General features: G+C 39.4%; 1 protein-coding gene across 1 annotated transcript; it reads right to left on the bottom strand.

The window, feature by feature from the left end:
• Positions 1–281: 281 nt before the first annotated feature.
• On the bottom strand, positions 282–16,371 carry LOC143036437 (gamma-interferon-inducible lysosomal thiol reductase-like). The gene is made up of 5 exons (XM_076203789.1): positions 16,213–16,371; positions 12,572–12,727; positions 8,397–8,567; positions 7,448–7,594; positions 282–463 (listed from the first exon to the last, which is right to left on the bottom strand). The coding sequence occupies exons 1-5, from the start codon at positions 16,249–16,251 to the stop codon at positions 317–319; spliced, it is 660 nt and encodes a 219-aa protein (XP_076059904.1). The 5' UTR covers positions 16,252–16,371; the 3' UTR covers positions 282–316.
• Positions 16,372–22,659: the final 6,288 nt, after the last annotated feature.

Raw genomic sequence — 22,659 nt, 5'->3', positions numbered from 1 at the left:
ATCTCTATTTTCTACAGGAGGTGATGGGTGGGAGGGTTGCCAGTTAAGTGAAGCAGCCTTGCTGTGGATGTACTGTGTTTTGCTGCATTGCTTCTGACCCAGGGCAGTGGGCAGAAGACAGGGATGACCCTTCATCCACAAAGAGCTAAGATGAGAGGGAGGAATAGGTGTTGGATGGGAGTGAAAAGCCCTTGATTTACTTTTTTTTTTTTTGTCTGAAAGTTTTGTCACTGCATACTATTGAATAATTTGTGGTTGAAAAAAAAAATGAAACAAGGGAATTCATGGCAAGTAATATTTATTATTTAGGATAACTTCATGCAAGGTTTGCCATTGTTTTGTTCTTCATGTGAGCTTGAATTGAGTCTTTGCACTCAGCTGGCCAATTTGGACCTTCATACTTGCTGCATACAACCTCAAGCAAGTCCTGCTGACACTGGCTGACTTGTGCTTCACTGAAGAACTGTAGGTAGTTAAACAGTAACATTAGGCACCTTAGTAATAACTAGCATGGCAAATGGTTCATTACATATCATGGTAAAAATAGTGAAGTTAACACACAACTTCATGCTACGTATGTACACAGTTGCCTTGTGATATATATTTACTTAGTGGTTTATTTACTTTTCATGTATTTCATATACTTTGTATATTGAGCTGTATTATTAGTGCTAAAAATCCAGACCCAATGGGTACTACGTGCAATTAGGGATACCCATGGATGTCACGGGTAGTTCTGATGTGGAGGAAATAGCTTACATATGTGGAGGTAATGACCAAGTGAGCTGTGCTTTGTATGGATGTAGACATGCAGCAATAGAGCCCAGTAATAGCATTAAAGAGATTTATACTGAGTTGGACAGGTTCCGGATTTTTGGACCAAAGCAGATTGCACAGTAGGATATATTTTTTTAATGGTGGACTTGTTTATTCAAATGTATTCCACATATTTGCAATGCCTAATGTTCATTTCCAGAATCACCTCACTCTGCTTATCATAGTCATAGATGAATGTGAAGCCCCATGCATAATGATATGATCATAAAATATCTGCATACATATGTGAAAAATTTTCCCTCTTACAAGCCAGAGTCAAAGGCATAAATCCACTCCCACCCATTTCATCCCCAAATATTTTACTCCCATTCACCACCCCTCCCTTCCTCTTAGCTTCTCCTGGATGAAGGGTCATCCCTGTATCTCACCCACTGCCCTGGGTCAGAAGCAATGCAGCAAGACATGGCACATCCACAGCAAGGCTGCTTTCTTTAATTTGCAACCCCCCTCCTTCCCCTCATGCAGAAAATGAGAAGGGGAAAAATCTCTGTGCTGCATCTGAATATTATTCACACATACTCCACCCTTCTCTACCCCCACCCACTCCCATGCATCACAGCATCATCCATACACAACCATTCTTCACTCACCCCTATCTTCTGTCAACAGACATCTTCCTCAACAGACATTCCCTTCTTCCCCAATGCCCCTTTTACCCCATCTGTCCATCTCATCCTTGGTTGCCCCTTCATGTTCACTCCCACATATTTTACTAATCTTTATTCACACATTCTTTCCATGTGTCTAAACCATCCCAACACTCATCCACCCTATCTCCCAACTTCCTTTCCACCCCCACATTCACACCCAAGTATCTAAAACTATCCACTTCCTCCAGTCTCTCTCCCTTAATACTCCCTTCCAATTTGCTACCATCTCTCCTTGTACATTTCATCACCTTACTTTTACCCACATTTATCTTCAACTTCCTTCACTCATCTTCCCAAACTCTCTCACTAACTTCCTTAATCCCTCCTCTGATCCTGCCACAAGCGCAGTGTCATCAGCAAACAACTGGCTTAACTCCCATTTTCTCCATTTTCTTCAAGTCTCCAATCCCTGGTCCACTACCCTTGCATTTACTTCTTGCACTACCCCATCCATGTATAAGTTGAACAGCCAAGGTGACATAATGCATCCCTGGTGAAATCCCACCTTTACCTCAAAGCACTCACTCTCTCCATTTCTGATGCTAACACAGGCTTTACTACTCTCATAAAAACTCTTGACAGGTCTTAACAATTTTCCTCCTATCCCACATATCTACAATACCTCCCACAGTGCCTTCCTGTCCACCCTGTCATTAACCTTTTCCAAATCCATAAAGGCCCAAAAAGCATCCTTACCTTTTCCTATAGCTTTCTCACATATCTGCCTTGCCACAAAAATCTGATACACATAACCCCTACCTGTCCAAAACCCACACTGTTCTTCACTAAGCACACCCTCAGTTCCTCTCTAAATCTTCCCAATCAAAACTCTCGCATAAGCTTTCCCAACTACATTCAACAAACTGATCCCTCTGAAACTACTGCACATACTTGTCCCCTTTTCCCTTGTAAAGTGGAAATATACAGGCACTCCTCCAGTCCTTTGGTACTCTACCCTCTTTTAGACAAATATTAAACAACCTCACCAGCCAGTCCATCTTTTTTTTTTTTTTTTTTTTTTTTACACTCCACATTACACCCTATCTAACTCATGTGCTATACCTGCTCTCATCATTTTTACCACTTCAGTACAAGTCAAATTCTCATGTGCAGAATCGGTTGCCATATGAACGATGCATCACAGTACTCACATTATAAAATATAAAGTCACTGCTGTATTACTCGTTGTCTCTTTTACTCTAATAATAAACACAAAGTCCTCTGTGAGGGGCATTGTCCTAGCCTTCTGATAGGGGGGAGTTTGTGACATTAAACCATATCATCATCAATAATAAACACAGAAAATGTGATCAAACAAGTTCACAGAATCCAGGGGTAACTCATGTATGACTACAAAAATTATATATAATCAAGACGCCGACACCAGCATCCTCGTGTACCCACTTGTGCCTCATGATGCTTACATAGGCGTCATTGTACCAAAGTGGTTAATGACTACTTTCACTTCAACTTTCCTTATTTCTCCTCCATTTTCCTCATTCATCACTGTCATTTTCTTAGCACTTCCAAGTGCAACTGTCTTTCCCTCCCTATCCTCCTTCACATTTAGCAACCCCCTAAAATACTCTGCCTGTCTTTCTCTTACTGCCATCTCTTCCATTATCATCTCATCTTCACCTTTTTCTTTTCTCTACTTGATTTGCCTCCCTTTTCTCTCTTAATTTCCATCCAAAACATCTTTTTATTTTCTTTCAAAATCTTCTATCATACTCTTATCCATTTCACATCAACTCTCCTTTTTGCCTCCTTTATCTTATGCTTTACTTTTCTTTTCTTTGTACCTCTCATATGATTCTCTTGTCCTATTTTGTAACCAACCCATGAATGCTCATTTCTTCTCTTCTACAACCTTCTTTGCTTCATCATCCCACCACTCACTACCCTTCTTTCTATTTCCTCCCATCCTCCTTGTTCCACATACCATCTTTGTACACCTTCTGACTCCCTCCTTGAACCATCCCCATTCCTCCTCCATTCCTAGTTCTACTCTATCCTTCACTCCTTCACACTTTTCTCTCGGCTTCTTCTTGTACACCTTTTCTTTCCCATTTAAGCAGTTTACTCTAAGTACCTCCCTACCTTCTGTCCTTTTCTTCTTTCTCCATCTATCCTTCCCTCTCAACCAAGAAACATTAAAACAACACCCAAAGACCTTTATTACGCACAAATACTCTCTTTCTCTTCCTCCACAACCACCAAATACCAGCCTCCGGAAACATATTCATAATCATATCACTCACCGCTCCATTAACACACTGAAAGACAACACTGCTGCATGCCAGACCCCCTGATATCCACCCTTCTGAATCCTCTCTCCCACGAAAGGACAGAGTCCACTTGGCCAGACTGCGGTGCGGCCACCACCCACCACTTCTAAGCTACCAGAAGAGGCTGGATGACCGCATTATGAACAGCTGCCCAGGATGTAACACTTCACCCCATACCATACAACACATAATGGAAGATTGCATTATACACAATCATGCACGCAAACGACACAACATACACTATATAAAGGATTTGTGGGAAAACCCAGCTTCGGCTGTAGCATTCCTTGGGGAGACGGGACTGCTCGGACAGACAGTCTAGGGAACGACAACAACAACAACTTATGTTCTACCAAAAAATTATCTGATATTCCCCCACTTTCTCTCCTTAGAACATGTACATCCAAAGCTCTTCCTACTATTCTGGTTACCACTATATAGTCCATTAAAGCCCTATCTACCACTCTTCCATCCACCATCCTCTCCCATGTGTATTTATGCTTGACTCTTCCAAAACACTGTATTTGCTGTTATCAATTCTCTTTAATTAGACATACCTCCACCATCATCTCTCCACTACGATTTTTCCCTGTAACTCCACACTTCCCATTCATTCCATCTATTGGTTTGTCTCTTACCCTAGCACTGAGATCTCCCAATACCACTCCGATAACATTTCTTCCTAAACCCTCTATGCATTTATTTAAATCTATCCAAAACAGCTCCCTTTTTTCTACACTATTCTCGCTACCAGGCCCATATGCACTTACAAAAACCCACATCTCCTTCCCAGTTTCACCTTCATCCACATCAACCTTGAAGAAACCTTGCACTCCACCACACTCTTACCTAAAGATAAAAATGGCTAGTCCATTACTTTATGATACTCTTGCATGTGTTGCAAGACAATGAATGATACTAAGGTGGTGGATGGGGCTTTAGGCTATCTAGGTAGGCATTTGCTGTTTTCATGTACTGTACAGTGGTAGCAGAAAACTTGTGCGTAAATCAACAAGACGAATGTAGATATTTAAACGGCTCATGATGTACCTTATTTGCCAAGCAATTTTCCTTTAAATTTGCCAATTTTGCTACGTGTTGGGAATAATAATATTCCAAATATCCTGTATTTCTATTTTTAGCTTTACCACAGTTGAAACATCACTATCCTGAAGCTGTTTTTTTAATTATGTGCTACACATGCTGTTTTTAGGTATGGTGAATTCCCTGGCCACTTTTTGAAGTAATCTACACCACTGGGTAACAGACCAAGCTGTGTAAGCAGGAGCTCCATCGTGCATAAACCACCTAGTGTTACACTTTTCAAAACTTTTAGGCAGGTCATCACACAATAACTTGAAATAACTGAGCTGATTTACACTATCGTTTTGTTCAAGAAACACTAAATTGCCAACTCCACCAAAGGCAAAGCACTCACACACTATAACACTTGGTGCATGTTTTACCACTTCAGCTGCATAGCGTGGGTCATTAGGGTCCGACCTCCAGGGGCACCTCACACACTTTGAACCTACAGCCTGACGATACCACAAACATTGACTCATCACTCCACAATACTTATTCCCAGTCTTCTAGGGTACAATCCTTATATTTCTTGGGCGCCTCACACACTTTGACCTACAGCCTGACGATACCACAAACATTGACTCATCACTCCACAATACTTATTCCCAGTCTTCTAGGGTACAATCCTTATATTTCTTGCAAAAATCTAAGTGATCACATATGTTTTTTGCACTTAAGAGGGGAAAAACCTTAGCACAACAACTACAATATTTTAAATCTTTGGCTAAATGATCAGAAATACATCTTACAGACACATCCTGTTGCAGTGCATGGTTATTTTCCTTCATTTTTCAAGCTGTGAGTGTTGGATCTTTATCCAACTGCCTCCTAATAACTTAGAAGTATGATTTAATATCTTCCTTGGCCAACCAGACTGAGGCTTGGGGGTAGGATTGGTGTCACCTCCTCCATCTTGACATTTCTTGGTCCACCTTTGCACTTGCCATATTCCCATTCCCATACGAGTGGCTATATCTGTACATTTGTAACCCTCCTTATAGAAGGTTATAATAGCAACAATTGTGTCTCTCCCAGCTCTTTACCACTTCCCATTACAAAGATATTGAGGCACAAAAACAGAGACCACTGCAAAATATTGACTAGTCCACATGAGAGATGTTTACAAACTGACACCACGTGGTCCCAGGAGCGACTAAACAGAGTTGCCAAGTGTTGTATATTGTCTCATCTAAATAACAATACAGATGCTAGTATTGAAAAATAGTGAAAAGTTTGATTGGAAAGGGGTATTTTTCATGTTTTGAATTTAGCAAAAAAAGTTGGGTGCCTTTAATTTTCCATCCAAATTTTATGCTACCATTGTATATATTACATCATATATAGACTGCTGGTAGATAAATGATTTATTGATACGCTAAATGACTAATACAGATTACTTGATCATGATAAACGTAATTGACTTGGTGTAGCTCACTATGGTACATTTCATGCAATTGAAAAATCGGAGGCATTTTCATATACATGGCTGACAAAAGGATTTTTTTTTTTAAATGCGGGAGGGCAAAATGGTAAATTACACCATTTATCTGTTGTCTTTGAATGTAAGATCTAGTTTCACTCTTTTCCATCATGTTTATGAATATCTTAATAAAGGTGGTCCTCTGATATTACACATACTTTACAAGCCATTTTACATGTGTAAACAAGATATAACTGTGTATGTAACTGCTCCCTCATGTCCCCTCCAGGCACATATGTACACAGTATCTTCCCAATTGATGTGGCTACTATGCAACTGAATAAAATCATCTGGGATTGCCCAAAATAAAACAGATCAACTTTGGCATAAAAAAAATCAATCCTTGACAGAAGTTTTTACAAGTGGGGAAACCCACAGTAGCTGGTATTGGTCCACAGAACCTCTCACAGATCTCTCTGGAAAGAAATTCTGGACTACTGTCTGCATTGTATCAGTGTCAAACTGTTTCTATGTTATTGGCTAAAAGTTGTTGGGAGAGGAAAACAGTTGCCAGTTGTCAGTTTTCCATGTGTGAAAAAATGTTAGAAATACAAATGAAGTTGATAAAGGTCTTGGGCCTAGTTTGGAAATTTGAGTGTCAGACCTCCACCTCCTGAAGAAGAGGGTTAGTGGGTTTTGGAAATGGGCAGCTTTATTGTCCACCTTGCAGGACCATTATGTACAGGTGCCCATCATTGTCATGAAAAAGGTTAATGAAAATATGTTTGATTCCTTCCCAACTGAAGAGGTACAACATAATTGAATAAAATCATGTGCACATAGTCAGACAGCCAAACAATCAGTCAAATAGACAGCCCCACCCCTTGATATGGACCAAGTTAATGATCAAGTTGTCTATTGTGATGTTGAAATGGAGGCTAATCATAATTCAAAATAGAATTAAGGCAATTTGTCTTTTGAAATGTAGTTCTTCCTAGTTGAGTCTGAGGATTGACAAAATCTGTTTGCTGAGCAAAAGAGCATCACTTAAGTGACATCAGGCTAATAAAAAAGCACTTGGGTGATTAGATCAGTCTTGAATAGGGTTATGACAAAAGACCATCACCCAAGTAATAAAATTAGTCTTGAACATGGTTGTCACTTACATCATTGACGATAATCCAGGGGACGAAGTAAAGTTTAGGGTTCAGTTGTTGTTGTTGAACTCCCACCTGATGTAGCAGCTCTTGGCCCTCGAGCCCATTGATGCAGTTCTCAATTGGATGCCAGTCTTTGTTCACCTGAGTGGCACACTGTGGGACATGGAGGTCAGACTTAGGATGAAAAATATTCACATATAGTGTTTTCTGTTATTATATGATCTCATCTAACTGTAAATGCAGATACTATTTGTGGTGGAGGAAAATTAATTTTATGAAGTATATGTTATGTATGTGCATCTGGATACATAATTTTTATATACACTCATACATGCTGCTACTGGTAAGATAAAAATATTTTTGCTTTCATGGGGCACTCATACTAGTTGTAAGGTACAGAAAGAAGCAACTGGGTGTGTGAAATAGTTTAGTTTATGAATATAGGGTTCACCTGTTATGATATGCATAGCAAGAGGCATTAGGAATGCACCCAACAAAACCAAACATCTACCCAAATAAAAAATTAGGATTATGAAACTTAATATCTTCACCATTACACTTCATAGCATGTTGCATTATAGAAAAAATTGAGAAAGGAAAGAATCATGAATAAGTAAATGTAGCTTGTATAACTACCCATATTTTCACTAAGCCAAATTTATCATTAATTACATTCAGAAATTGAGTCTGTATAAACCAGTTCCTCCCCCCATCATATACCCCACACTGTTATTTATTTATTCTTATCTATTCATTTTTTATTTATTTATTTATTTTTTCTTATATTTCATTTTTCTTATGGGCCTACTCTAGAGTTGCAAGGGGTAACAGTAATGAGAAGAAAGTGGAAGAATCACTGCCCTAGAGGGAAAAAAAAAGCATGGCTGCATGCCTGCAGGAGTATACTAGCCTCTAAGCAATGATTAATTCAAAAGAAATAATCCTTCCCACTTACCTTAGCCCCTGCATTGGGTGGGTAGTTAGATGACAGTAAACACATGATGAACTCCATCTCAATGTTGATGTCATTGAACTTTGTTTTTGCACAGGCATGGATCATGTTTGTCTTACACTCATCATCTCCATGTTGGCATTTGAATCCCCAGCCATCACCACTGGGGAAGAACTAATTGAAAAATTTGTGATTAGTAGATGATAAGAGCAGAGGGAACCAGGAATTAGTTTGTCAAGTGGATTGCACAAAAAAATATACAAAATTTTTACCCCACCACTGCTTTCAAGCTCTGTGTTTATGCCAGTTGTGCATACCATATGCACTACACTGTCTCAAAAGGAAGATAAGAAAAAAAGAAATAACCAAATGAAACCACTATTATATCTATATATACTAATAGGCTTCTTCCTCCATATAAGGAGGTAGCCAGCTAAGGCATGCATCCATCCCCTCACCCATCTCGGACCCAACCCACCTGCCGCCTGTTTATTTCACATTTACCTTAATTCCTTGTGAATGAAGGGCCATCCCTGTCCTTTGCACACTGCCTCGGTCAGAAGCAATGTAGCAAGACGAAGCACACCCACATCAGGGCCCAACATCCTAAGCTGGTTCATTCCAACCATTCTCCATTCATACATATTTCTTACCTTCTCCCTTCCCTGCTCAAGATATTCCCTTTTCACCCATTTATGACATTAGCCAGAATCTACATTTTTATATGTTTTTGATCAACTAATATACTGTATTCATAATAATTATTCAATTTGTAATTTAATCTGTATTTATACATGTACCCAAGTCTTCTCTGAATGAAAGATATTGTGAAGGGGATATACTGTAGAGCAAAAAGAAAATTAAGTGGACACGGAAGGTAACCAGCTAAAGGAGGAAGGGAAAAAGGAGTAAGTGTATTAATGACTAGACACTGTAAAATGGCATGGATGAGAGAAACCACACAAGTGGAGAGATGAAGTAATTTTGTAAGAGTAATGTGGCAGATATTTGTGCAGTTGTGTGACTCATGGAAAAATATGAGGCATTTGTTTTTATATAATATATATATATATATATATACATATATATATATACTTTATTCAACCACAAACAACTTTTAATTCCATGCCATCGCAATCGAGACTGAAGAATCGCTCGATGGAGACTTTGTTGGAAATTGAAACGTGGACGAGCCGAGGATTCGAACCCAGCTAACCCGTAACAAAGTTACAGTGACTTAAACCAATACGCTATCAAGAGAGATATAAGTTGAGTACGATTTTCTTATATTTGTATGCTCGAATTACATACATCTACACGAAATATCGCGTTCAACCCACCTCCGCTATGATATTGCATTTAGCTAGTATGTGCACGTGGGATAGATTATACATCTACACTGAATGGTTCCCAGCGATCAATTGATATCTTTATTCAACCACAAACAACTTTTAATTCCATGCCATTGCAATCGAGACTGAAGACTCGCTCGATGGAGACATTTTGTTGGAAATTGAAACGTGGACGAGCCGAGGATTCGAACCCAGCTAACCCGTAACAAAGTTACAGTGACTTAAACCAATGCGCTATCAAGAGAGATATAAGTTGAGTACGATTTTCTTATATTTGTATGCTCGAATTACATACATCTACACGAAATATCGCGTTCAACCCACCTCCGCTATGATATTGCATTTAGCTAGTATGTGCACGTGGGATAGATTATACATCTACACTGAATGGTTCCCAGCGATCAATTGATACATAATGTTACGGGTTAGCTGGGTTCGAATCCTCGGCTCGTCCACGTTTCAATTTCCAACAAAATGTCTCCATCGAGCGATTCTTCAGTCTCGATTGTGATGGCATGGAATTAAAAGTTGATTGTGGTTGAATAAAGATATCAATTGATCGCTGGGAACCATTCAGTGTAGATGTATAATCTATCCCACGTGCACATACTAGCTAAATGCAATATCATAGCGGAGGTGGGTTGAACGCGATATTTCGTGTAGATGTATGTAATTCGAGCATACAAATATAAGAAAATCGTACTCAACTTATATCTCTCTTGATAGCGCATTGGTTTAAGTCACTGTAACTTTGTTACAGGTTAGCTGGGTTCGAATCCTCGGCTCGTCCACGTTTCAATTTCCAACAAAATGTCTCCATCGAGCGAGTCTTCAGTCTCGATTGCAATGGCATGGAATTAAAAGTTGTTTGTGGTTGAATAAAGATATCAATTGATCGCTGGGAACCATTCAGTGTAGATGTATAATCTATCCCACGTGCACATACTAGCTAAATGCAATATCATAGCGGAGGTGGGTTGAACGCGATATTTCGTGTAGATGTATGTAATTCGAGCATACAAATATAAGAAAATCGTACTCAACTTATATCTCTCTTGATAGCGCATTGGTTTAAGTCACTGTAACTTTCTTACGGGTTAGCTGGGTTCGAATCCTCGGCTCGTCCACGTTTAAATTTCCAACAAAATGTCTCCATCGAGCGATTCTTCAGTCTCGATTGCGATGGCATGGAATTAAAAGTTGTTTGTGGTTGAATAAAGATATCAATTGATCGCTGGGAACCATTCAGTGTAGATGTATATATATATATATATATATATATATATATATATATATATATATATATATATATATACATATATATAATACTTCTCAGACAATTCATCTTAAACACATTTAAGCTTCTTTTTTCTGCCTCTAACTCCAAGTCTCTACACCATACAATGTCATAGGCATGATGATCTCTTCATAGAATCTTCTCTTTGCATACATTACCAGATGTCTATTTCTCATAACATCTTTTCAATCCCATTATATAATCAGATTATGTTCATATGCATATATATATTGTATAAAATATATATGCAGTGTAATGTACCAAAGTGTTTTCCACACACTTGCACTAAAATGTCCTCCCCTCCACTACTTACACTACATAGATCAGTATATTAACACTATCATCTATCTATCTATTTATGTATATATATATATATATATATATATATATATATATATATATATATATATATATATAGACACACACACACACACACCAAGGGCCTCTTCCCCCACCCATTCCATTCCCACCTATTCCACTTCCACCCATTCCACTCCTTGGTTTCCCTATCATCATAGCTCCTCATGGATAAAGGGTCATCCCTGTCTCCTGCCCACTGTCCAGGTCAGAAGTAATGCAGCAAGACAACAGCAAGGCCGCTTCACTTAGCGACCTCCTCTTCTCCATCCCCTCATGCAGAAAATAGAGAAGACGGGGAGAAATAACTTTGGGCTGCATCAAAGTATCATCTGTACACAGCCATTCTCCACTCACCCCTATCCTCTGCCTTCTCCCTTCCTTGTTCAACAACCATTCTTCTCTTGCTCAAAGCCCCTTTCACCCTATCCATCCATCTCATCATCAGTCATCCCCTCAAGTTCACTCCATCCACCTCTGCCTTCCACACCTTTTTTGCTATCCTTTCCTCACTCATTCTTTCCATGTCTCTAAACTATGCCAATACTCTTTCATCAGCCCTCTTTATCATACAATCATATTTATTCATTTGAATGTATGTACAGACAATACAGCACATACAATCTGTATGGCTCTTTTGAACAAGTACTGTATATATAAATATATACATGGCATGATTAATAGAAAATATAAAGAAATAGATGTTGTTGTTGTTGTTGTCGTTCCCTAGACTGTCTGTCCGAGCAGTCCCGTCTCCCCAAGGAATACCACAGCCGAAACTGGGTTTTCCCACAAATCCTTTATAGAGTGTATGTTGTGTTGTTTGCATGCATGATTGTGTATAATGCAGTCTTCCATTATGTGTTGTATGGTATGGGGTGAAGTGTTACATCCTGGGCAGCTGTTCACAATGCGGTCATCCAGCCTCTTCAGGTAGCTTAGAAGTGCTGGGTGGTAGCCGCACCACAATCTGGCCAGGTGGATTGTCCTTTCGTGGGAGAGAGGATTCAGAAGGGTGGATATCAGGGGGTTTGGCATGCAGCAGTGTGTTGTCTTTCAGCGTGTTAATGGAGCAGTGAGTGAAATGATTATGAATATTATGAATAGATGTTCTGTGGAATGCTTGCATAATATTTTATTCACATGGAGAGAAATCATCATTTCAAACTAACCTTGGCATTGCCAAAAGGGAACATTTCCACATCCATGATTTCCTTCACCTTAGTCCAGGTTGGATACAACTGATTCACGATGAAATCCCGACTGTAAGGGCATAATGTCTCGTAGTACACATGGACCTTCACAGGAGAAGCATCTTGTCCAGCCACCTGCAGGATGAATAATGATATTAGCATAGGTCCTAATCAAAAGAGCCTTTATGTGACTGCTTTTTACATGTGCACGTCAAAAGGATGTGAAGAAATAGTTTTCAATACAGATGTATGAATATGTGAAATAGCTTAGAAGGTGATATGGCCCAAGCTCAAACAATACATGAGTTCATATCTAAATAAGATAACTGGAAATCAAAGATATAGATTAAGTTGGAACTGTACATGAATTTGAGTCTAGGTATGTTAGAAAATTAGAGAATAGGTGATGGAACTCAATGAGTGTTGCTCCTTTCCTGTATACTATAATTAGTAAATACACCTACAACATAGATATGTACAAATATATACTGGTATTATTCTTTTATGTATTGCCCTTTTCCTTGGGGAAAAGGGAATAGGTGATAGACTCCAGACTTTTTTTCTAAAAAAAAAAAAAGAAACTGCTGCATCATTACCTAGTGGTCCCCCTAGGGTTCAACATCCATCAAAAGAGTTTATTCTGTGTGGGACAGTGACTGAGATTGACAGCATACTCAGTCACTCAAAAATTTCCTACAACTATCTAGTAATAACTTGATTCTTCCCAGTAAAACCTAAAGTCCTCAGGCAATGGTGTGTGACGATGGAGGCAGATAGTGGTCTCTGGAAACCCCTAGTTATAATCCACATGGCAGACAATGCAGGCTCACTGGCTGGCCTGAGCTGGGACTGAGGGAGCGGTATAGCTTGGCAGCAGCCTGCATGACTGAATAGTCCTATTTAGGATTGACTATATTTGCCCACATAGGATGGGGGTTGAAACAGGTGCCTTAAATATACCCCTGCCTCACTCTCACTTGGATGGGGAGCTGCCCTACCAAGGTTACCCTTACTGTCATAAGAACCATAATGAAGGAGGCAACAATACAAACAGGACACACCCTCTCCCACCCCCGCCAAATTCAAAACCTCTCTGCTCAATCCTCACCCAGTTCCACATTACTTCCCCATGAACGGAGTTAAGATACCTCCCTCACAAAACCAGGAACTATAATAATGTAGTGACATTTGCTTACCCATTCACAGGGAAAAATAAGAGTTGCCACCAATCCAAATGGCTTTCTGCAACTCTGCACTGATGTTCCAGATGCCAGTCACATTTCCACCCTTTAACTTACAGCTTCCCTAACCTCACCAAGAGAAGGTAGAGTTTCATCTATTAGTGAAGGAGTAACCACCAATGAACACTAACCAGTATGCTAGAAGTCTTGGAGATTCAGCAATGTACAACTGCTTAAAGTTAATGGCACATTGAGCTCTATGCCTTTCTATGCCTTACACAAGTTGCCAATCAACTGTCTGGAGAATGGTCATCTGGGTCACAGAATTTGAAACGGGTTCTTCAGGATTCAGGGAGAAGGTCTGAGATCATTTGACTTAGTTATGGACCAAAAGGTCTCCTGTTGGCATGCTCTTCTTTTGTAATCCTTTGAATTAGCCCAAGGCATCCTTAACAATCTCCCTGACACCTCTCCCTGTTCCCCAACAAAAGAGCTCCACTCCACTGTTTCATAGTCCTGTATAGGTCCAGGTCATCAGCCAGTTTGGTAGCAGACTTATCTCTGTACCTAACATGTCCTTGGGCTCTCTTCATTGAACTCCTTGGCCTCTTAAAGAACTCATTTGAAGTTATGTCACAGTTCTTCAGGGTCCTCAAGAGCTCAAAGAACTTTTTATCAAATGAACACTGCTACCACATATGAGTAAACACATTATCCCTGAGCTTTTCCAGATGAAATCTTGATGGATTACATATCTGAATTCTCCTGGACTTGACATCCAATGTGTGAATTTCAACCACAAGTCTATGACTGGTCCCTGAGAATGAAACCCTTCAATAAACCTCCATGTCTAACTTATTATTTCACTCACCATGATAGCCAGCATGGTTTTAGACGGAAACGTTCTTGCGTGACTAACTTACACGAATTCTACAACAGTTATCTCGAATTATGACAAAAGAAACAATATAGATTTAATATATCTAGACTTTGCAAAAGCTTTTGATACCATCCCACACGAAAGACTACTTACTAAATTAGCTTTGCATAGAATAAGTGGTAGCCTATTAGGTTGGACTAGTAATTGGTTGAATGTCGAAAACAGAGAGTTTTAAATGGAAAAACTTCTGGATGGAAAAGTGTTGCAAGTGGAGTTCCTCAGGGTTCCGCTCTTGGACCACTTCTATTCATAGTATATATAAATGATATAGACTAAAATCTACTGTTTCCAAATTTGCTGATGATGCAAAACTGTGCGGAGTGGTAAATGATCACTCAAACCAATTAGATAGTCAAGAAGATTTAGATAAATTACAGCAATGGTCTGAAAAGTGGCTAATGAAATTTAACACAAGTAAATGCAAGGTAATGCACATAGGTAAAAATAACTAAGTACGATTACAAGTTATTTGGAAATTCGTTAACAAAAGTGGATAGTGAAAAAGATCTGCGTAATTATCAGTAACGACACCAAATCATCCAAGCAGTGTATTTCAGCCTCTGAGAAAGCAAATAAGATTCTGGGACTGATTGCGCGATCTTTTGATTTCAAAAGTCCATCACTCATTAACAAGCTATATAAATCGTTGGTTCGTCCACATTTGGAATATGCTGTTTCCGTATCAAAAATAAATCATACGAAAATCGACTAAAACACATGAATCTGTTTTCCCTAAAAAAGCGTAGACTCAGAGGTGACTTGATACAGGTCTTTAAGATTTTAAAGGGATTTTAGGTCTCTCCTGTTATTTTCCTTATTTCCCTGTGTGTGTTTCAGATGACAGGTCATCTTTGATTATGATACCTATAGGTCCTTTTTCTCGTATGCTTTCCCTATTGTTCCATCCCCCATTTTGTAACCCATCATCAGTGTTTTCTTACTTTGGCCTATTTTCAATATTTTCCATTTCTTGAATCTTGGTGTCAAAATTAATGCTCCACTCATATATCCAGGTCCTTTTGCAACATTATACAACCCTCGCTTTTCACCCTCGTGATACATCGTCAGCAAAGAAGTTTCGGTAACTTTTATTTTCTTTCATCATATCATTAATATATAAGAGGAACATTACACGAGCTAAAACTGTGCCCTGTGATACACCACTGGTTACTTTTCCCGGTTTGACTTTCCATCTCTCACTACTGTTCCCATACGTCTGTCCTTTGAGGAAAATTTACTCATTCATGTACGTTTCCACTGAAGCCTCCTATGTTTTCTAATTTCCATATCAGTCTTTTATGTGTCACTTTGTCAAAGATTTTTTCTAAGTCTAGATATACTCGTACACAGTCCACCTATCCCTCTGAGCTTTGTGTAAAAGAGGACTCCTCAAAATCTAAACTGATTATTTGTTTATATTCTTTGCTTTTCGAGATGTGTATGTCTGAGTGACCTCTATGTCCTCCAGAGCTACCGAATATAATTATTTACATACTTACCAGAACCGTACTTAAAAGTAAAGGCAGATACTTCAACATGGCGAGCAGGAATTAATTTAAGACCGAAGAGTACTATGAATCTGTTGGGACCATGGACGAGTGTGTGCACCTTTATAGTATAGAGCAGCTTTGGAGTGAGAGACAATTTTCCAAAGGCGTGAGAACTCCGGCACCTGGCTATTGTCTTCGTCAAGCTGCCTATCTCACGTAATCAGGTAACATAAGTACAAAAATAGTTTTGTATACTGAATTTTTCCTTGTATGAAATATGGAAACTTGTTATATATACTTACTGTGTTGATGATTTATAAATCCATAAAAAATATTCATGACTCATATGTGTCCGTATATCACCCTCCATACATTGTGCTTACACACACGTGCACAACAAGAGCAGCAACAAAAATGGCACCTGCACTAGCAAACTTGCCATATGAGGAGAGATTGGCTAAACTGGAGATACCGACTCTGTAGTAAAGAAGAGAGGTGACCTACTGACCATCTACAGCAGTGGTTCCCAAACTGGGGGAAATTTCCCCCTGGGGGAAAATTTGAACCTACCAGGGGGGAAATAATTACACTACCTACTAACTAAAAAAAAATCTCAAATGAATTTTCTCATGTCTGAGAAAGAGAGAGAGAGAGAATGCCTGTTTATCAGTATATATGTACATTTGAAAAATAAAATAGTAAATAGTCACAGTGTGTTTTAACTACTCTTTCCCTCATACACATGAAAGGGGGAAATCTGGATGGTTAAACTGGGTGTAAGGGGGAAATGACAGAAAAAAGTTTGGGAACCACTGATCTACAGAATCATGAAAGGCACAGAAATACTCGATAGAGAGGACTTGTTAAACTGGGACAAGAGAAGCACAAGAGGACATGGAAAAAAAACATAGCTACAGAAGAGATCTGAAGAAAAACAGCTTTCCAATTACAGTGGTGGGCACTTGGGACAAACTGGACAATGAAATAGTGTGCGCAAAAACCATTCATGAGTTTAAGAGCAAACTAAACACTGCGAGTACAAAGGCGGGACACACGAGCGTAGCTCCCCTTCCCGCAAAATGCAACTAGGTAAATAAATACAGATACACACACAAACGTCTCCAAGTACAAAAAAATAAAATGTATAACAAAACTTGAAAGAATACAAAGAGCAATTACGAAATTGGCACCAACACTCTCAGAGCTATCATATGAGGAGAGGCTGGCAAAACTTGAGCTACAGACATTGGAGCAAAGAGGAGAGGAGATCTTGGTTGGAATATGGAGACTATTGACGAACAGAAGTGTCTTCCAACAATCAATAGTAATGATAATATTGTTATTGATGATGATCATCATCATCATGATAATAGTAATAATATTATTATTATTATTATCATTATTATCTCTGATACAATTCTTGTTAAATTGGATAGCCGCTGACGTTCTGACGATCTGTGTAGCTGATCGCTCAAAATTGCGGAAGACCTTTTTCCCCATTGTTCAATGATCCGGCGCTTGGCCTTCGAGCCAAAAAATTCATAAATCAATCAACCATTGTTCAATGAGGAACAGAAGTTTCCGATAGTCATCTGTGAACCAGTATCTGCAGATTTCGGGGTCTCTTACCTCTTATTCAGCTGGGTGATAATAGTAAATATTTTAATCCTCTTAGTCTATATGTTCACAAGTGAAAATGACTTCACCGAGTGGGCTGTTTTTTTTTTTCCGTAACTTATGATCAAACGTCACTATGGTGTTCTATTTTTTTTTTTTTTTTGGGGGGGGGGGAAGTATCAATTTATTATGGGTTTTATTTTAACCAGAGTAATTCGATTAAAACAGCTTCTGCTATTTGTAGTCTGCGGTGATCATTTGTTCGGTAAATGAAGTATTATTTCTTAATTAGATCGGCTGTTTGTGGTCTTTTGCCTTGTGCTGTGTAGTGAGCGAAAATTCCACCATTATAATGATGGTGATAAAGCCTTTTTTTCTAGAGAAGTTCTGGTGAATCCAATGTAAGTATTTTGAAAGGATGCACAAATTCCTGTCTGGCATGCGTGTTTATACACTACATTGTTTTCACTGTTCTCTGTATTGTTCCTCATAATGAGTGACGCGGTTTTGTTTGGTTTGTAAAGGCAGACTAAGTTTATCTTAATATTGTGTGCTGAGGTAACTCCGTTTATAACTATTCTGCGAATAGCATTTTCCTCTTCTTTGCTGTGCTCATTATAAAACATCTTACAGAATATGTTGATAATTTCCAGATTGTCATTTTGTTTCGACGAACCTTTAGACTTGATTCACACTATCGGTCCGGTCCAATATTGTCTCATTAATTTCAATGGAAGTATTCACACTGGCGCTCTCGCTCCGGTTTCGCTCCGGTCACGGTTCCGTCAAAATATATTTTTACTGGAGCGAGACCGGACCGTGAGCGCCAGTGTGAACTCAGGTGCCACGGTCCTGCTCCTCCTGCTCCACTCCAGTCGAGATTCAGCCTTCATATAAGCAAGTAGTATTACCTTCTGAGAAAGTTAGAAAAATGATAAAAATACGTTTTCTTTTTATTTATCACTGATACAATGACAATGCGTACAGCGAGGATATACATAAGCACCAACTGAATAAAATATAACCTACAAAACTTACTTTAATTTTGTGGATTCAGATGAAATGCTAATAGAATTAGTCATAAGGTAAACCAGAGCTGTATGACCTGACTTAACTGCACTATAGTGATAACGTGGCGAAAAGAAGAAGCTGTGTTGAAATAAGCAGGCAGCTGGGTTGTGAAGGTAAGAAATTCCATACAATAGCCTAATGTTCACTCTGGAAATGCATTTCCTATCCTCACTAAACAATTTTCCTATACAATAATGTTTGCATATTTATCATATTGCCAAGGTACTGAGAGAAAAAAATACACATTATTAACCGAAGAAAGAAATTCCATAATAACCTATTATCCACTGCGGAAATGCATCTCCTTAGCTCACTCAACAAATATTCCTACACAAGTTTGTTTGTCTACTTATATTTTATCATTTTACCTAAGCATTGAACCAGCTGGGGAGCTGAAATAATCTTTCAGTTTTTCTCTCACGCCAAAAGCCTCCTTTGTAGCATTTCCCCCTCTTCCTCTCATTGGACGTACTGTGTTTGATGGAGGCATGACAACAGTATCTGGTAATGCAACAGCATTTGGGTGTATCAGATTGTGAAGTATGCATGTTGTTGTAATGATTGCATTAGCGTTAGAAGGCATAGCTTTAAGTTTCCTTAAATATATTCTGAAGGTTTGCACTAGAATACCAAATGTGCACTCAACTATCCTCCTGACTCTAGATAATCTATAATTAAAAATCATCTTCTCTACCTTATGTTCAGTCTGTGAACCTGGGTAGGGCCTCATCAAATTTCTCTTCAGCGGGAAAGCCTCATCTCCCACTATAACGTATGGTGCAAGCACATCAGTGCCAGGAAGTGCAGCATCTTCTTGTACATTTCAAGTCATCCTCAATTTTGGATAGTATTTTCTCAAATGTTCCTTTGTTCATTCTGAAATAGCTGTGGAATTTACTCTCATCATCAATAAGACGAGGATACAGAGTATGAAATTCTCCTTCAGTCTTCCTATCTTGCAACATAGGATGAACCCACAATCTCTTTCTTTTTCTATTTTGTTTTCCTTCTTCTTCTTCTTCATCAAGTGCAATAGCGATTATAATTATTGCCAACTCGGCGTCAGAAAAGTCACACATCCTTTGTAACTGATGGTAAGACTTCTACTGGTGTCGAGGGAGGGGGGATGACGGGAACGAGAGGGGACCGATAGTGTGAATAGCTCAGAACCGAGAGCGGAGCGCGACCGGACCGATAGTGTGAATCAACCCTGAATACCTCAGAACCGGAGCGAAGCGAGAGTGGAGCACGTCCGGACTGATAGTGTGAATCAACCCTTAAGGAACCTCTCCCTTGTACGGCGAATGCCATGCTTTATAATAGCATCGGGAAACCCATTGTTGGTTTAGAGTTGCCTGATGCGTTCAAGTTCGTTGTGAGTATCTTGCCAGGTGCTGCAGAAGTTCACAGAAAACTCCGAAGTTCACAGAAAACTCCGTCCTACAATTTACTCCGGAATCAAGCACAGATGGAAAACTCCCTTTCCTTGACGTCCTCGTTGATATTAACGACACCAAAATTAAAACATCCGTATTCACTAAGGCCACTAATAACGGGACTGTCCTGAACGTCAGGGGTGAATGCAGCAGCAATTACAAAAAAGAAAAGAAAATGTTGTTGCTGCATTTGCCAAAAGAGCCATCACACACACAATCGAGGAGGATTCATCACCTGGTTTCTCTCATCGGCATCACTAGCAATCAACGATTGGAGGAGACGAAAAATTAGGAGGAGCAAACAACAGACGTAAAATATATATAAACTGTGTATCTATCCACTAATGGCAGTTTACCTTGAAATAGACCAGTGTCGAAACGTCGGTAATAAAATTCAAAGTTCTTCTCGTGTTTTCGTTTCCTTTGTCCTCAATTTTGTCACGATGAATAAACATCATGAGTGAGACTGTTTTTGGATAGCTCCAAGCGTAGCCTCAAGTGTCTCCTTTTGCATAATGTCCAATGACTTTGGTGCAGTACCTTTCGGTCACTATGTCCATCTGCGAGAAACTCCCGATGACATAAGAATGGTCCATGGATTTACTTAAGTACCATGAACACAGTTGGATCATATGGTTAACTTTCTCCTTGGCCAGCAGAAGGGATAAACAAAGTTTCCATGCTATATCTGTATGTGGGACAGTCGAGCCCGTGACAAACACTGGACCCAAAAAGATTGGCCAGTTCGGGAAACTTTGGAAGCAGGAATGCCATTGTTAATGAGCCAATCTTAAGTCGAGAGAAGATCGTTTTCCCTCCACTTCATCTCAAACTGGGGTTGCTGAAGCAGTACGTCAAGGCTGATAATGATTGTTTTCAGTACATAGTATCGGCGTTTCCTGCTTTGTCATCCGAAGACTTCTGAGTGATTCTATTGATCAAGTCCTCCTGCAGTGTCCCAACGATTTCCCCCGACCTAATATGGCTCAAATCCAGTGTCAACCGACTTACTACTCACAGATTTCAAATGTAGGCTACACTGATAGCACTCTCGGACCTTGGGATTTTATAGCCTTTAGTCTGTCAGACTACATCTTCCGTACTAACACAGTGGTGCTCAACCCTTTAATTTAATTCTCCCTTTCATGAATTCTCAAAATTCGTGTAGCTCCCCTTCATTTTTCTTCCAAATCCTTCCCTACAAAAAAAGGCAAATATATGATAAACAAAAGATAAAAAAAAAAGAAAAACATAAGGTTGATAAAGAGAAACCCTTTTATTACAAACTTGACATCATAATTATCTTCTGCCAGGACGGAGTGATGGATTATTTTTATATTAGATTTCTCACATTAGACTATATAGAAATGTATAATGTGTAAGAGCAAGCCATGACCCCGCTAAATTCTTGTCATGGATCTCTTGGGGAACATGGCCCTAGGTTGAGAAAATGTTTGTTAATGCTACATATCTGTTTGACTACATCTCTCTTGCTAATGCAGTGAAATCTGTAATGCCATCTATTGAACGTAACAAGAAATATTTTGTGGGAGTAGCTTACAGCCCGCCAAATACCGTACATAAGTGAGAGTAGCTATCCAACATATAGGTACTGTTAATTAGGAAGTGTCTGTCAGGTGTGTAGTAGTACTTGGTTCGGAACAACGTCAGGACAAATGAAAAACAAAAATCTAATCTCTTTCTTTTGGTAATTAGCCACAAGGTGCGACACTAGAAGGGTCACATGAGAAATGTAGGTGAAGCTCGGACTAAGGCCACAGCTTAGTGGAGCTTATGGTTGTAGCTGGACGTGGAGCCTAACGTCAGCGAGGCGGTAGCAGGTGATGATGGCGAGGCTCGATGGGACGGCTAGAAGATTGACGAGATGTTGTTGTGTGCGCTGGTTGGTACTGTTCTGCCCATCTCGGCGAAACGCCGACCTTTTAAAGGAGGCTGGCGGGAACGTGAGGAGCTTTCCAAGTTCCTGATTGGCTGACCGCTGGCTGGCAGGGACACCCTTGCGAACTACGCTTGCCAACTACGGGAACTTGGAAAGGCTATCTCCGAAGATTTCTTTGATCAGTGTGTGACGGGTCGTAGGATGCATCACGTCACTACAGGTGTGTTGAAAAGCGTGTCAAATGCTCTGCACTAAAATATATATACCTAGATATCTCGAATCCGACTCATTTATCGTTTTTGTTGGAGAACTTAAGAAACATTGGAAAACTAAAAAAGTCCACTAAATAACAGGCACGAAAACTCCGTTAGTTAAAAAAGATTAAAGAAACTGGAAACAGTAAGTCATCTATTGCCTGAGACAATTTTTTCG

The sequence above is a fragment of the Oratosquilla oratoria genome, chromosome 20 (genome assembly GCF_046742065.1).
Source record: "Oratosquilla oratoria isolate Oo_2021 chromosome 20, ASM4674206v1, whole genome shotgun sequence".
Classification (NCBI taxonomy): domain Eukaryota; kingdom Metazoa; phylum Arthropoda; class Malacostraca; order Stomatopoda; family Squillidae; genus Oratosquilla; species Oratosquilla oratoria.
The sequence above is the reverse complement of the archived record's forward strand: the minus strand, read 5'-3'. Positions and strand labels throughout refer to the sequence as shown.